At 35.7% G+C, this 15,651-nt stretch overlaps 1 protein-coding gene across 1 annotated transcript in view; it reads right to left on the minus strand.

Annotated features, from left to right (window-relative positions):
• The window catches only part of ipo11 (importin 11), a 147,587-nt gene that overhangs the window by 34,429 nt on the left and 97,507 nt on the right, over positions 1 to 15,651 (minus strand). The window contains exons 23-28 of the mRNA XM_028458673.1: positions 14,948 to 15,027; positions 14,768 to 14,848; positions 12,446 to 12,541; positions 10,610 to 10,723; positions 7,705 to 7,826; positions 2,145 to 2,240 (exon numbers count right to left, since the gene is read on the minus strand). Coding sequence (XP_028314474.1) covers positions 2,145 to 2,240; positions 7,705 to 7,826; positions 10,610 to 10,723; positions 12,446 to 12,541; positions 14,768 to 14,848; positions 14,948 to 15,027 — 589 coding nt within the window. The remainder of the gene's footprint in view (positions 1 to 2,144; positions 2,241 to 7,704; positions 7,827 to 10,609; positions 10,724 to 12,445; positions 12,542 to 14,767; positions 14,849 to 14,947; positions 15,028 to 15,651) is intronic.

Consider the following 15,651-nt stretch of genomic DNA (forward strand, 5'->3'; position numbering starts at 1 on the left):
CTGATTAGCTCCCTCATGTTTCCACCCAGGTGTGGCCTACTCCACTATTTAGCCGAACACTGAATGTTTGCTGGATCATTGTCTTATGTCAACCTGCTTGTGTCCTGCTGCCTTTTGTTCCCTGCTCCCAGATTTCCTTGTGGATTTTTGGGTTTTATTATTAACTGGACCACCATCAACGCTACACCTGCATTCTGCCTCTAGCCGTGACACAATGTACACAACACTGTATGTAGAAGGAACAGATTGAACAGCACCACTAAGGCGTATTTGTTAACACAACATCTGTTAACACAACAATGACTGAAGCTGGGTTTTAGTCAGTCAGGACTGATTGTTCTGGTTGAATTTATTCTCGAAGATTTACAAATATGTGTACGAGGTTATATTGAAGTGAACTCCAACAAAGCATGAGAAGTTTATTAGCTCGAATTTTCCTTTCACTCGTCACTGAATCTATTGTTTGTGGAAAAGTCTCCTTCTCCTTAACTAAGTATTAACTGTTAACTTAAAACTAAAAAGTTGAAACCTCAACATATGAACACAAGAAGAGATGTTTTTATTTTGAAAAGAGGCTGTGATAGCTCACAATGCATCATGGGGCGATAGAGTATGACTAGTGCATACTTGAAAAATGTACCCATATAGTATACATCCAGGTATTTCTCATGTGCTCAATCTCTTCAATCTAATGTGAACACACTACATACGCATTTATGAGTATTAGTTAGGCATAACCAGCCACAAACGTACTGCTTGGACAGGCGGGCTCACCACTGCCCGTTCTTTTTGTCGGAAAAATGTGGTCGATTGCATTGAGAGACCAACTGATTAATTCCATTATTCCACATTTGGATAGAGATGCAAAGAGGGGCTCCAATTAGATTCACAAGACCAGACAAAAAGCAGCACAAAGGACATACGAGTGGGAGAGGAGGAGCAAAGAAAATGTGACCGCCCTCGTCGAGAAGCAGAAGAGAAAGGATTCTGACCTATCGCAAAGTCCGTATTACGTCGGCAGCTGTTTTGGGAAGGCTGCCAGTCATTTCTGAAGGATGGAGCAGGACTCTCAACACTCAGACTCATGTGATGAATTATCTCAAAGGTAAGCAGGAGGCTGCTTTGGAACATCCCCACGAAATTGAAAGGATCTTGGAGAAGTTGAATGTTCGGCTCGCTAAAAAGACCACCTTACTGGATTCACTGCTCAAGGCTATCAAAATTGAGCTCGCGAGCCTGAATCTAAAACAAATGGCTTATCATCTTAGGCTCCCAAAGCCAGCTGTCAAGGTTTTCTCATCTACCACCATGATGTTGTGCATAAAGACGGTCCGTCCACCCCCTCCTCCTCCTCTCCCCCACCTCCACCTGGAACTTTGTTTCTGAACCAGATCTACTCAAGTTCATCACGTCATATGACAGTATTAGAAATGAAACAAAGGAATTATATTTCAACGCCTTTGTTGACCCTTCGTACACCCTCCCTCCCCGCAAGCTACTGGTAGAGCGTCCGCAAGAAGCTGCACGCACGCGCCCCCCTGCGGCTAGTGATCCTTGTCCTCCCATGTTATATGTGATTGTCTTTTCATGTTTCTTGAATGGGATGAAACTGAAAATGTGCAATGACAAATAAAGCTGATTCTGATTAGTAAGTATGACATTTACAACATTTTATCTGGTAAAATAATATCATCTCCATCTGCTTTAAGTTCCCAAGGAAAATTACTGTAAATTTCCCACCCCTTTGCGACCCTAGTTGATATTGTGCAATAATCTATTTGATTGGCCCCTCTGTAGCTGACTAGCAGTTTCACTAGTAAACACTAACTGCTGAAAACAATATAATGATCATGCATTGGTGTGTCCCCCCCCCCCAAACCTAATCCGTAGCCGTCATCTGCTTTATGGATCTTTCTAGAGAGATTAAGCTAATTGATAAGCAATCACACCATAAACTTTACTGTTCTGGTTTTGTCTCATTGCTCTCAAATGGAGGTTTTCCAGCATTTAGCAGCTGCTTTCAAACAAATACAGTAGCTTTAAAACAATCTAAACTTGCTCCAACACAAACATACAGTTGATGGATGTTGTGCAGCAAAAAACTTTCCCACTGTTTAATAAGACAAAAGGAAACTAATACTTACTCTTTTAAGGTTCCAGTTTCTGAATCCTCTGTCATGATGTCGTGCAGCGCCTCCACACTGACATTAATGATGCCACAGAACTTGTCCTGAATCACACTAATAACACACACAGCATATTCATTACTCAATACATCATTATTGATGAGCCTGATGTTTATTTATACACTTTAATCACACTTTAAACAAGATCTGAGGGCAACATTATCATCACTCATGTCAGGATGTCAATTTCTGAGACACTTTGTGTATTATTTGTTGCTGTTTTGCATATTTTTCCATCACTTTGAATATTTTTGTTGTTTAGTGCGTCACGAGTAATTCATGTGTATTTTTGTTGTTTTGTATGATTTCTACTTGTGTATTTGTTGTTGTATTGTGCTTTTTAACAGTCATTTTATGTGTTTTGTTTTCTTTTGTGTGCATTGGTCTCTAATTTTGTGAGTTTTGCTTTTTTGTGTATTTTTGGAATTTGTTGTGTATTTTTGCCATTTGTTGTGTAATTTATTGCCGTTTTGTGTTTTTGTAGTAATTGGGTGTATTCATGTTGTCGCTCTATACATTTTTCTGTCATTCAGTATATTTTGTTAATTAGTGAGTTACGAGTCATTTATGTCTGTTTTTGTTGTTGCTTTGTATAATTTTCAATTATTTATTTGTAATCGTCTTGTGTGTTTTTTGGAGTAATTTTGTATATTTCTGTTGTCTTTTTTGTCAGTTTTTGAAAATATATTTTTTTTTGCGATTGTGTGTTTTTGGAGTCACTTTCTTTTTTGTTGTTTTTCATATTTTTCTGTTATTTAGTATATGTTTGTTGTTTTGTGTGTTATGTCATTGACGAGTATTTTTGTATTTGTAGTTGTCATGTGTGTTTTTGTCATATTGTGTGTTTTTCCAGTTACTTTGAATTGTTTTTATATGTTGTTTTGTATATTCTTTTGTTATTTAATTTGTCTGTGGTTTTGTGAGCCATTTATGTGTTTTTTAATGACGTTTTTGTAGTTGTCTTGTATGTTTTTGGACTGATTTTGTGTATTTTGTTGCCGTGCTGTGTGTTTTTGGAGTCACTTTACTTTTTGTCGTTTAGTATATTTTTGTTGTTTTGTGTACAATTTTCAATTACATATTTGTAGTCGATTGTGTGTTTTTGAAGATATTTTGCACATTTTTATTGTCTTTTTTGTGTATAATTGTGTCTCTTCTTGGTTGTCAATTTGTGTATTCTTGCTGTTTTCTGCACATTGCTCCAACTTTGTGACCTCATTCATTTAAGCTCCCCACTGACAAATGCACATTTCACAGAATAAGTTAACACTGTAAGGAATTAAAACTATTTTCCTGTTTGATCTGTACAGTGATGTTATTCTCAGAGAAAAGGAGTAGATGAATAATGGCTTATCGGATTTAAAATCTTGAAATCTCTAAATCATAGTGGCTGTAAAACACCCACCACCAGAGTCTAAAGACGAGTAAAAGTCAGTGATTAATTATTAGAGTCACTATTTGAATACAGTGGAAAGGAAGTGGGTTTTCTCCTGTCAATAGGAATAAAGAGCAGAGAGGGAATAAAAAAGAGGGAGTGTGTGCGCGCCCGCATGTGTGTGTGTGTGTAATGACGCATCAAAAGATCTGTTGGGTTGTAAGCATTAAGTTTTTTCGGTCGAGTTTTTTAGCACACTTTTATTTTGAAAAGTTATTCTCCACTGAAGGAGAACATAACATGTTTAATTAAGATGTGCATTTCACTAAAAAGAATATTTGGCTACATTGGGCTCCGTTGTGCTTTGGAGCCTGTGCCGTCGTCATGGTGATTTGACCGTGAGTGTGCACGTTAGAGCCTGCCTGTCTTTTGCCTCTTACATGCATGATAGAATATGGCCCTAAAGGACTTAAAAACGATTTGTCGTCCATAATCTTTTCATCATTTTGTCCCATTAAAGCCACAAAGAGAAAAATAAAATAAATGTATTCTAATGGGATTTTATTCTGTGCATCAGACGGGCAAATGTGGGGCAATAAAATGTGATCGCCTGATCTGATCCATGTCAGCTTTTAGAATAAAGACCCATCTGAACATTGAAACAGGAAACAAGGGGATTTGTCTGTTTTTGTGGTAATTTGGTGTTTTTATTGCTGTTATGTGTGTTATTGTCGTCAATTTTGTAGATTTTTTTGAGTATTTTTGTGGCTGTTTCTCTGTCATTTCTTTTGTTTGTGTGTGTTAGGAGTCATATTTTGAGATTTTAGAGTCATTTTTGGGCATATTTGTTGTTATTTTTGGGTAATTTTTGACTAGAATTGTTTTTGTTTAGTGAGTTTTTTTGTTTTTGTAAATTTCTCTGTCATTTTGTATATTTTTCCTGCATTTTATACATTTTGTTGTTGTTTAAATTCATTGTGTGTTTTTTTGTAAATTTGTGTGTTGCTGATTTGTAAACTTCTCTGTCATTTGTACATTTCTCTCCAGTTTTTCATTTTTTCATGTTGTTGTTATTGTATGTGTTTTTGCTCTCGAGTATTTTTCTGTAATTTTGTATATTTTCTGACATCATTTTGTACATTTACTTTGGTAGAAGCACAAATATACGCGGCAACAAGCTACAAAATTGTAAAGTGGAAGGATGATGATTGATGGATTTAATTTTAAAAATAAATAAACAAACTGAAAAACTGTCAGGACATCTTCTAACATTGTGACAAGACAAGACAGCAGACTCCAAATATTGACACATACATGAAAAGTCCTGAATTATTTCCTTTAATTGCTCCAAAAGTTGATTGGATGTCAAGTATATATTCTAGAACAGTGTTTCCCAACCAGGGGTACGCGTACCCCTCGGGGTACGTGAGCACATTGCAGGGGGTATGTGGAAAAATTAAGAATTTATTTCAAAGATATAAAAAAAATATTCTCAGTCATTTCATAAGTCCGTTAATAAAATGGTACATGTGCGCTATGACTTGTTTTTAAAAAGAAGATCCTTTTGTGGTAAATGTCATAAAACGTATATATAACACAGGCAGGTGAATTATTTGTTTTGTATTTATTTATTTATATTACTTATTATTTTTATTTCTCCTAAATTTTTTCTAATTTCAATGATTATTTTTCTTTAATAACAATAGAATCATAATATATTAGTATTAATAATACATTTACTATAATATTATTTCTTATATTTATCATTTTTATTGCAACATAATTTAACGTTTAATTTGAGTTAAATTAGAAGATAATGCCTGAATATTAAATGTTCAATTTATGAAGATGAAATAAAATTATTTGCGTTAAATATTCAGGTGTTTTGGAGAATCATGAACACGTGTGAGTGAGGGGGTACTCATGGTATGACAAAAAGGCTCAAGGGGTACATAAGACAAGAAAGGTTGGGAACCACTGTTCGAGAAGACACTAGTTGTCACCTGACCTAAACAAAGAGTAATAATAAGGACAGGAGTTCACGTGCACACACATAAATCAGCTAAATTAGACAAAAGAAACGATGAATAAAATGTGAGTCACTGAGCCCCACTTTATCGCTCACAACTGGTTATCAGACCTCTAAAGCTCATGAATAAATTAACCGTTTGTGCTGAAATGAAGCAGACACAAGCTGCGTGTTGCCCTTCAGCATGGACGATTGAAGCCCGTAATGAGTGAGGAGTCATGGGCAGGTTTATTGGCCTCTAACATCTGCTGAAGGCCTGAGGCCAAGTTTGAACCTGAGCTCAGGACGCTTCACCTACTTTTTCTTACTTTTTAGAAACCACACTTCAAATAACAATCAATTATTTCTTTCTTTCTTTCACATTATTACTTTTTCTTTAGTGAGTAAAATGCATATGGAAAAGTTTAGTGTTAGTTTTTAGTTTAAATCACTCTTGTTGCTGAGTTTTAGTGATTCATAAATACCGTACAATATTCTACTCTCATCAACGTGTGAGCATTACATATATGTGGATGATTTCCTTTCCTTTCTCAGTCCAACATTCCTTATTCTTGAGTTAAAGTCACAGGTTTAACTTGAAGCTACTTCATCCCACTCCCTGTCGAGCTCTGTATGTTTATATTCAGTATTAATGTTAAGACATATCATGTATATTAGCCATGTAGGCTACAAATAGAAAAAAAAATGTATGTACACATTCTACGAAAGCTTTTCTGTTTGTATTAAATTGATCAAAGTAAATAAATTCATAAATTATATGATAAATAAAAGCTTGGGGCCGTTCTGCGTTGACCTGGTTGACGTTTTGTGACCCGTAATTGGGGAATACAGGAAGGGAAACATGGAATACGACAATTTTTATCATTATTTTTTATTTAATTTATTTTTAAATTTTCTATTTAAAAAATGCATTAAAGTTAATTTAATTTAAATAAGTGAAACGGACTCCTCCCCCACCATCACCAAAAAAAAAAAAAAAATTCAGACTATTTTTTAAATTTCATAAAAATAACATCAGATTTTTGTTTTCTGTATATTTTTTTCCCATTATTTTGTATTCATTAATTTTTTTAAATGTTTTTTTGTTGTTGTTTGTATGTTATAAATTGCAAATAAAAACAAAGTAAAATAAATAAATAAATAACATCAGATTTACAATCACATATTTTAGAATAGTAATAAAGCTCTTTATTAATGAAGACAATAATCAATAAAACTTTTGTCATTTTCATGCTCAGGGTTCAGCAAGCCCCCCCACCCTCTTGCGTCCCCTGATATGATGTCACCCCGCCCCCTAGTTTGGGAACTGCTGTGACAACATGTTGACAATAATTCTTTAACAGATAGACATCGTGCACGTCTCGTTTAATAAATAAATCAAAGAAAAAGAAAAATGTCGAAGGTTGAAATGAAATAAACGGTGACGTACGGTAACGACATGTCAACACACTGACTGTTTATATTGGAGATTAAAACAAACTTTCAAGCGGAATTGATTTCAACCTTTTCCACTTGAGAGTAAATTACCTTAGATGTGTTTGATTGTTTTTGACGACTACTTTGAGGTCTTTATCTGTTAAAAACTTAACATAACCAGCAGCTTTAATAACCTGTAATGACTTCTAATTAGGGGAAAGATGATGAAACAGAAAAAGGTATTTGAAAATTTCTGAAAAGGAAAATGGGAGGTTTTGAATGTGCCGCTTCACGCTCACATTCAAAAAGTCACTGCACTGCAACAATAAGTTAATTACTTTAGAGGCGACTGCAGGGAGCCACCGTTAACAACAGAGACATGAAAACTTTCGGTGGCTAAGGCCTTGTTTTCTCGTTGTCGAATCATTCGTTGACACTTTTATTGCGGTGAGCGATGTCACACAGTGATGCTTAAATTCTCCAAGCACTGCAGAGGTGGGCACAGACACAAAGGCCCTCGTGGACAATTATTCTCTACTTCCAGAGTGAGTGAGTCGTCAGTGGGAGGGACGAGCTGTGCTATGTGCTTTAAATTGCAGCTCGTTTCTGCTGCTCTCCAAAAATCACCGAGCAGAGCATGAAGGGCCCTTAACGCAGCTGCACGGCACCGTCTGAATAAAATCTCTAAAGTCTCTCACTTGTTATCGGAGGGTAGGAGGGAAAGCAGAGCCAGTGACGACAGCTTCCTCCGTTCTGGCTGAGTGATGTTGTCCATCCGGTCCACCCACATCTCTATCACGCTGCCCAACAACTGGTCCATCTGGTGAGAACACAGAACGGTGAAGGGGAAAGAAAGTTAGGAAAAAGTCAACACTTTAATACAGGACGAGTAAAAAAAACTTTGTTAAAAATGAAATGAACCATGTGCCCTCTGTTTGCAAGAGTCAAATTTAACGGGGACACTGTACTTGAAGTTTTGTACATAAGGCTGTCGTAATGCTGTTATTATCAGTCATTACAGGGTTCTCACCAGCGCTGTAGAGGATAGGGGACCCCGAGGTTGTAAGTTTGCTCCCCTACGGAGCAATGTCACCCCCTACGCTCTGTGTTCAGCATCATGGGGGGAATTTTCTGTTATTTTTTTACTTTTTTTTTTTTTTTTAATCGGTACCGTAGTAATAATTGTTGTACACTTGGACACAAAAGGGACTTCCAGTCGTGCACGGGTTGTTTTAACTCTCTTTAATCTGAATAACCCAGAAACACATTCATCAGCAGCACAATCTATTTAATACAGATGCCCCTGTCTTTACCTGAGGACGCAGAGGACCCCTGCCGCCACTTAGCTGCCCCCGATGCTGCCTGTGTACATTCTACGCTTGGTAACCGTAATCATCATCCAATATAAACAGTGCTTCAACCGGGGCGCACTGTGGAGCGCACATGAAGCTGCTCGTCATGTTTATAACTCACAACGATACATTCTACTGTATATACATGTACACGCGCAACGTGTTGGGCTTAAAGAGACATCGGCTCCATTCCGGCCATGTTCTCTTAAGCCAGGTGTGTGTGTGTGTGTGTGTGTTCTAATATTACTGCAGGTCCCACATAATACCTCATTTAAATGTGACGTCTTGGAATCAGTCGTCTGAATAAAATGTTATTTCTTGTCTATCAAGCATGAGTAACTCTCTAACTACATTCATCATCACCTTCAGCAATTCAACAAACAACTTTTAGCTTTAAACTAAGGCTGGAATGAAAATAAAAAGCCCAACTTTAGCTTTACTTCACTGAATTTGGTCCTCAGAGTTCTAAATGTAAAAATGTTCCACGCCAATGGCTCTCACTTGCGTGCCACACGATCCCCCAATGCTGTGCAAAAATCAGCGAGAACGCTGCATTAGCATGAACACGGTGTCATGAATGCTGTCACTAAGCGTTGTTCGTTACCCTAACCCTAAAAATGCAAACATAGCTCCAAAGGTGTCATAATTGAGCAAATGACACTTAATGAGATCCTTCGTGACACCTTATTCATGCTAATGACAGCGTAATGTTAGCTTTATGTATAAAACTTCATGTAAAGTGGAACCAATTTAACTAATATTTTCAGTAGTGATGCACAAAATTATCGGCACGTTATCAAAATCGGCCAATATCGGCTTTAAAATAAAGAATCAGACGTTGGCCATTCTGCCGATATAGTAAACTGATAAAATGATAGGCTAATAAATACGTAGACGCTTCATCACCCGTAGAGAGACTAAGGGACTAAGCACCACTATTTTGTAGGGATGCAACGAAATGATAATTCTTGGCCGAAACCGAAAACCGAAGATGAGAAAATGCCGGAAACCAAAATCTGAAAGAAATTATTATGCCAGTTATTATGACTATTGCATTTAGTGCTCAGATGTATTGAAATATGGCCGCTGCTGTTGCTCTTGTTTGAGTGAACAAAGTGAAAAAATGCAATTTTGGGCCAAAAATCTTCAGTGGCCGAATTCCTGGTGCATCCCTGGTGTGTGGAGCAGACTATAAAAGTGTCAAAGTAGAATTATTCACTGTATTTACAGATTTTTTTTCCTCATATATACATATATACAGTAGCTCTGGTAAAAAAAAAATGTAATTTTTTCCACTGAAACACAACATGTAAGTAGAATTTTCATTGTTGGATGTAAAAAATATTGTCATGAATAAATATGACATGTTTTGCAGAACAACGTGAGTAGAAGTTTTTTTTTTTTCTTATTTTGCACATGCAATGATTATTGATTATACATCATTTTTAGATTTCTCTGATGTCTGCGGGCCAACATGACAAAATGTATGAAGAGTAATTATGTTTGTTAAAAATTGGTATCTGGTCAAAATCAAATATCGTGCATCCCCAATACATCTTTCGGTCAAATGTACCAGATAATTTTAGTTAAATTTAAGCCCAATTTCTGCATTAAAGTTGGGATTAAATATTCTAGTCTTTTCAAACTAACTTTGTTTTCTTTCAGTCTTTTTCTTTTTTTTTTACAGTATCTACGTACTAGTGTCGCACATTTGAGTTCGAGACAGATGGTGAATCACACAGTGTTACTGCAGCAGGACGAGATCCCTTGTGTTACTATTGTGACTCATGGTAAAACATAAACATGGAATTTGTAAAAAAAAAAAAAATCTAAAGTATTTATCCACCACTTTTACTAATACCTGGTTTTCATTTAAAATAATAAGGTAAGGAAGATAGAATTGACCCAAATAAACTTTATTCTATTAGCCAAAATAGTAGATTATACAGCCCAAAACCTATTGTATTACCATGTGACATGCTGTCAGATTGTTTGTTGGAAGATAATTCCTCCTGCTCTCGAACAAATCCTTAAAGTGACACGTACTGTGTCTATTTTGTGGTTGAATTTAATAGTTTCTGCAGAAAAGGAAGATGACTAAAAAATGTAGATTTGGAAATGAGATCAGAAGCATTTTCTGCCTGGTTTAGAGTGATTGCCTTTGAACAGATACTTTATGGATAATGTCACGCACACCCTGGGGGCGTGTTGTCGGTGGAGGGGTGGGTGGAGAGTGGGGGCTGAGCCTTACCTCCTGGCTGCTCTCAGACGCCATCTGACCGAGCAAAGAGGAAAAGAAGCTGGAATTCTGAAGCATGACGCGACCCATGATGCCGAGATAAGTGGACATCACCACAGGGTATCTCTAAACACACGCACGCACACACACGAACACGAGGTTGATAAGAGAACAAAAGATGATCCTTGAATCCTGAAAAGGTCACACAAAACCTTCAACTGAGCTCAGTGATCAATAAACAGCTCTCAAACACATTTATGTGACATGTACAAGAAGGTCGTCATTTTAAAAGAAAAAATCAGTTTCATATTTTGAAGCTGCTAAAGACGATCGCTGTTTTTTTTTTTTTTTTTTTTTTTTAAATCAGATAAAGACAAAGTGTCAGCCTCAAAGATCAATAAATCAAAGATCATTTGCTCGAAAAAAAGTAGTGAAAGGTGGAAATTGAACTGTCAAAAGTGTGTCTTGAGAAGAAACAAAAGAAATCACGTTGAGAATGAAGTAAAAACACTTTTATGCATCTGTCTATGGGACTCCACATCCCACAATGCAATGTGAGAGACTTTTCCCAAAGATGTCAATAAAGTGAGTGTTTACAGTGGAGATAAAAACAAACTTTAGAGCAACAATTTCTACATTTGTTTATGAGTAGGGATGCACTGATACCACAAACCAATACAATACCAATACTTTTCTACCACGCACGCTAAGAGTGTAACAAAAATAACTATTTGGCAATATATCGCAATATTTTACCGTGCAATTTTCGTATCGATCCAAAAAATGTCCAAATGTTTTTGTGTTTTTTTAACAAAAAAAAAAACATTTAATTACGCTAACATATGCATAGCACGTAAACTCCGTGATATATCGCAATGTATATTGTATTGTGACATCCAAATTGTATCATTACATCACATCCATGGCTATGCACACCCCTAACACAAACACATGTTTTTTTTTTCTTTTTCTGTTTTTACAACAAATGTTGATACCGGTTTATTAGAATAAAAAAACATTTAAATAAAAGACTATAAAACTCACTTTTCTAAGTGAAAAACGATTGCAGCATTTCCACTTTTGAATCAAATCAAAGTCATCGACATTTTCCTAAATGTCCTAAATCTAAGTACGTAGATGTATACATAAGAAAATATTATCACATCAGAATATAAAATTACTAACTATCTTAAACAGTTTGTAAGAAAAGCTGTCCCCTTTGAAGATACCTCAAACATAGAAAAAAAAAAAAAAAAAAAACGGAAAAAAGGGCAATAACTCTTGAAAAAAATAATTACGCGCTTCTCATTTTCGAACTCCATCAAGTTATTGATACCTTGAGGCCACACACCGAATTTGGTTATCGTATCTTAAGCGGTTTCTAAGAAAAGCTGTCCCCTTTAACTCGGACTGACGGATGGAGCTCACCCACCACACTTTGTGGTGGGGGATAATAAACTCTTGGGTACCCCTGGTCTACAGCTTTCACATTAACAACATTCATAAAACTATTCAATATCGTCCATATTTTAATCACTGGCGGCCAATCTTAAAAGATAAAACTGAAATTACAGGCCACCATTCAAAGCAACTGTAAACATTGGGTATCGTTTATTGGTATCGGTAAATTTAAATGAGTAAAAGTAGAACTATATTGGTTCGTTATCGATGTTTGTAAGTAAATGATCTTTGATTTATTGATCTTTGAGCCTACACTAAGTCTTTGTCTTATAAAGACAAACATCCTCATCTCCAGCAGCTTTAAACATCTTTTGAAGATTAAAGAAAAAAGGAGAAGAAGAAGCAGAAAGTGGTTAAAATGGGTGAAAGATGTGTGCTACAACTCACCTCACCGTCCACAATACCTCTGAAGACTGCTGGCAGTAAGGACTGGAACATGTGGGCTCCCAGTATGGGACTAACCTTTAAAGCTATTTCAACCACCTGCAGAGAGGAAGTGAGAGGAAGAAGAAAAAGACTTTCAAAGAGGGTCAAAAAGAACCTGCAGAAGGAGGAGGAAGAGGAGGAGGAAAAACTGTGGGATGGAGGAGCAGAAGTGCATCTTCAAAGGTCTGTCACCACTTTTAGACTCATCAACTGGCTCATAATTCTCCTGTGTGTGCTTCAGCAGTAATCTACTCTGATTACAAACCACACCAAAACATTTAGACAGTAAACGTCATATCTGTTGATGATGGTGAACTCTACACTGAGCATCCATCACGTAGTGCTGGGGAGGACAGAAGCAGACTGCAGTGTGTCATCCACTCAGCAGAGGAGCTGATGAACTACACCCCCCACCCCCCCAACAGCCTGGACATGCTCTGATGGAGCTGCTTCCCTCTGGCCAGAAGCTGCGAACCATCAGGATCTAAACCCTCACTCCTCCATTTCACCGTCTACCTGTCATTTCACTGTAAACATTATTATTTATTTATACTGGCCAATATTTTTTGATATTTGGTTTATTTATGCCCTGTACGTCCAAACATACATGGTAGAAAATACTGTCTGATTCTGAAATGATTTAACGAGAAACAACTAGAAAAGCCACAGCATTATATATATATATACGGTATATATTAATTAATATTAATAATTAATATTTTTTAAACTACAATTATAAATAGACCTGTAAGAAAATAGACTTATTCATGTTTAATTTTAGATGTATTTTTAAAAAAAATCTAAGATGATTATGTTTAGAATTTGATTATATAGCATTTTAAAATCCTCATCCACATGCTTTCCTAAGTCCAATTGATTGACCAACGGCAGATATTATGCATAAACTACAAATAAAAATAAATAAATAAAAAAAGTCTTTAAAAAACTAACATTTTACAAACTACAATTGCAAAAAATTAAAATTTGAAAAATTACAAATTTGGGAAAAATAAACTCTAAAGCAGACAAACAAACAAACAAATATTAAATTATTATTAAATAAATAAAGCTGTCAAAAACATTCAACAATATACTTTTTCCAAAAAACATATTTTTAGGAGTTGGTATTATTTGACATGTTTCAACAAAAAAACTAAACTAACAAAAACTAAAAAGTAAGTTGTTACTCTTTGGCTTGTGATCAAACAAAGCTGTCGATTTGTTTCCTGATTGTAGAAAATGTTTTTGTCAGTTTTTGTCTTTAAAAACATTAAACATTATAATAAGCTGTGGGAAAATGTAAAGATGAACAAGTCAATATAAACAATTCATATGTTTTGTTTTCTAGAAGCTTGCATATACTGTATGTAGACCTACTAATTATATTAAAGGCACTACACTTGGGAAAATTGGACATCATATTTAACAAGATTTTGGGATAAACATATCTATAAGATAATAATGATTATGGCAAGTAAGAAAAGAATTACCAAAATGTGGATGAAAAAGGAGATAACCAAATGTTGACGACTGGGTTGAAGTTTTGTACAATATACATGTGATGAATTAATTAATTTAATCTATGAGACTGGATTTGGGAAAACTGGCAAAAATGTGTGCGACTGACTAGGTCTGATTTTGTAGATTGCAGCAATTATTATAAAATAAAAAGAAAGGAACAGAAAAAAGGAAATAAAAAAGGAATACCCCGGTTACATTGCTGCAAAAGTTAAAATATACTTTTTATTTTGTTTTTCAGTCATTACTTTATATTTAGTTTTATTGTTGTTTGTCTTTATTTTATAAAAAAAAAAAAAAAAGTAGAAGAAAAAGAAAAGAAGACGTTTTTGATTTACTGGAAACGTAATAAAAGTCAGATGGTTTAACTGGTTTTTGGATCGTGACCCAATTTTGGGATCAAGAATGTGTGATGACCCCAAAGACATTTTTTACAAATACAGAGTTGCCAGGATTAGTGCCAACTACATTTTATTCAAACTAGATTTATATTTGGCAAAGTAAAAGTATAAAATACAGTTGTTTAAGATTGTGTGTTTTAATTTGAAAGGGTAGTAATAATTTAGAAATCAGAATTTATCTTCTTTTTAATCAGTTACTAGATATTTCAGGTGACCCCATTTAAACTCCAGTCAACCCAACATTGGGTCACAACCCCAAGGTTGAAAAGTACTGGTTTAACTGGTCATGATGTAAGTCAGTGAACAATATTTGTTTTTTATTTACCAGTGAAAATCTGAGGTAAGGTATGTGAACAAAACGTACCTTAAGCACTTGGACTTGTCCCTCATTTGTGATGTCTTTTAAAAGATCGCAAAAGGAACGGCACAATGACTCAGCGTAGTTCTGGAAATGAAATGAAATAATGAACATTTTAAATGGCTAAAAAGCACAATAACTTGTTTGTTTTTTTTTTTTTTTTGGGGGGGGGGGTGTGAATCTCACCTGTAAAAAGTCTGAAGCGGACAGGTAAAGATAGGCGTTGACTATCTGAAAACAGGTACGCAAATTCTCCGAACTCATCTCTGCAAGAAGAGTTAAAAAAAAAAATTGATCAATAATTATTAAACACACAAACACACATTTTCTGCAACCGTACTGTCAGTAGAGCGGCATCTAACAATTATTTTCATAATCGATGAATCAGTCAATAAATAAATCGATCAATCAATGACTCGTGCATATACACAAACTCTCTGCTCGCAAACACTTGTGGTGCGGGCACGCACAAACATCCTGCGCGCGCACACAAACACTCTGCTCGCACACAAACACTTGTGGTAAGCGCGCACACAGCTCTGCAGGTGAATCAAATGGCTCCGCATCACAGTCAGTGAAAAATCAAATCACACGATGCAACAAATCGATAATGAAATTTGTTGCCAATGCTTTTAACAGTCGATTTTTTATCGATTCATTGTTGCAGCCTTAACTGTCAGTCGTACAAAACCACACTATTCTCGGCTACGACGTGCTCGACTATGAATGAGTTTCAGTTCAGGCTTCTTTTCAAAAGCTCTTACGAAGCGAGGTCATTTACCCAGGAATGAGATTGTTGCCGGCGTTCCTGATCAGAATCTATTTTTAAAGCCTGGACCCACACTGTAGCTTTTAGTGCGATATCTCGCTTTATTTATCTAGAAACCAGT

The sequence above is a fragment of the Gouania willdenowi genome, chromosome 9, assembly GCF_900634775.1.
Source record: "Gouania willdenowi chromosome 9, fGouWil2.1, whole genome shotgun sequence".
In the NCBI taxonomy this organism is placed as follows: Eukaryota; Metazoa; Chordata; class Actinopteri; order Blenniiformes; family Gobiesocidae; genus Gouania; species Gouania willdenowi.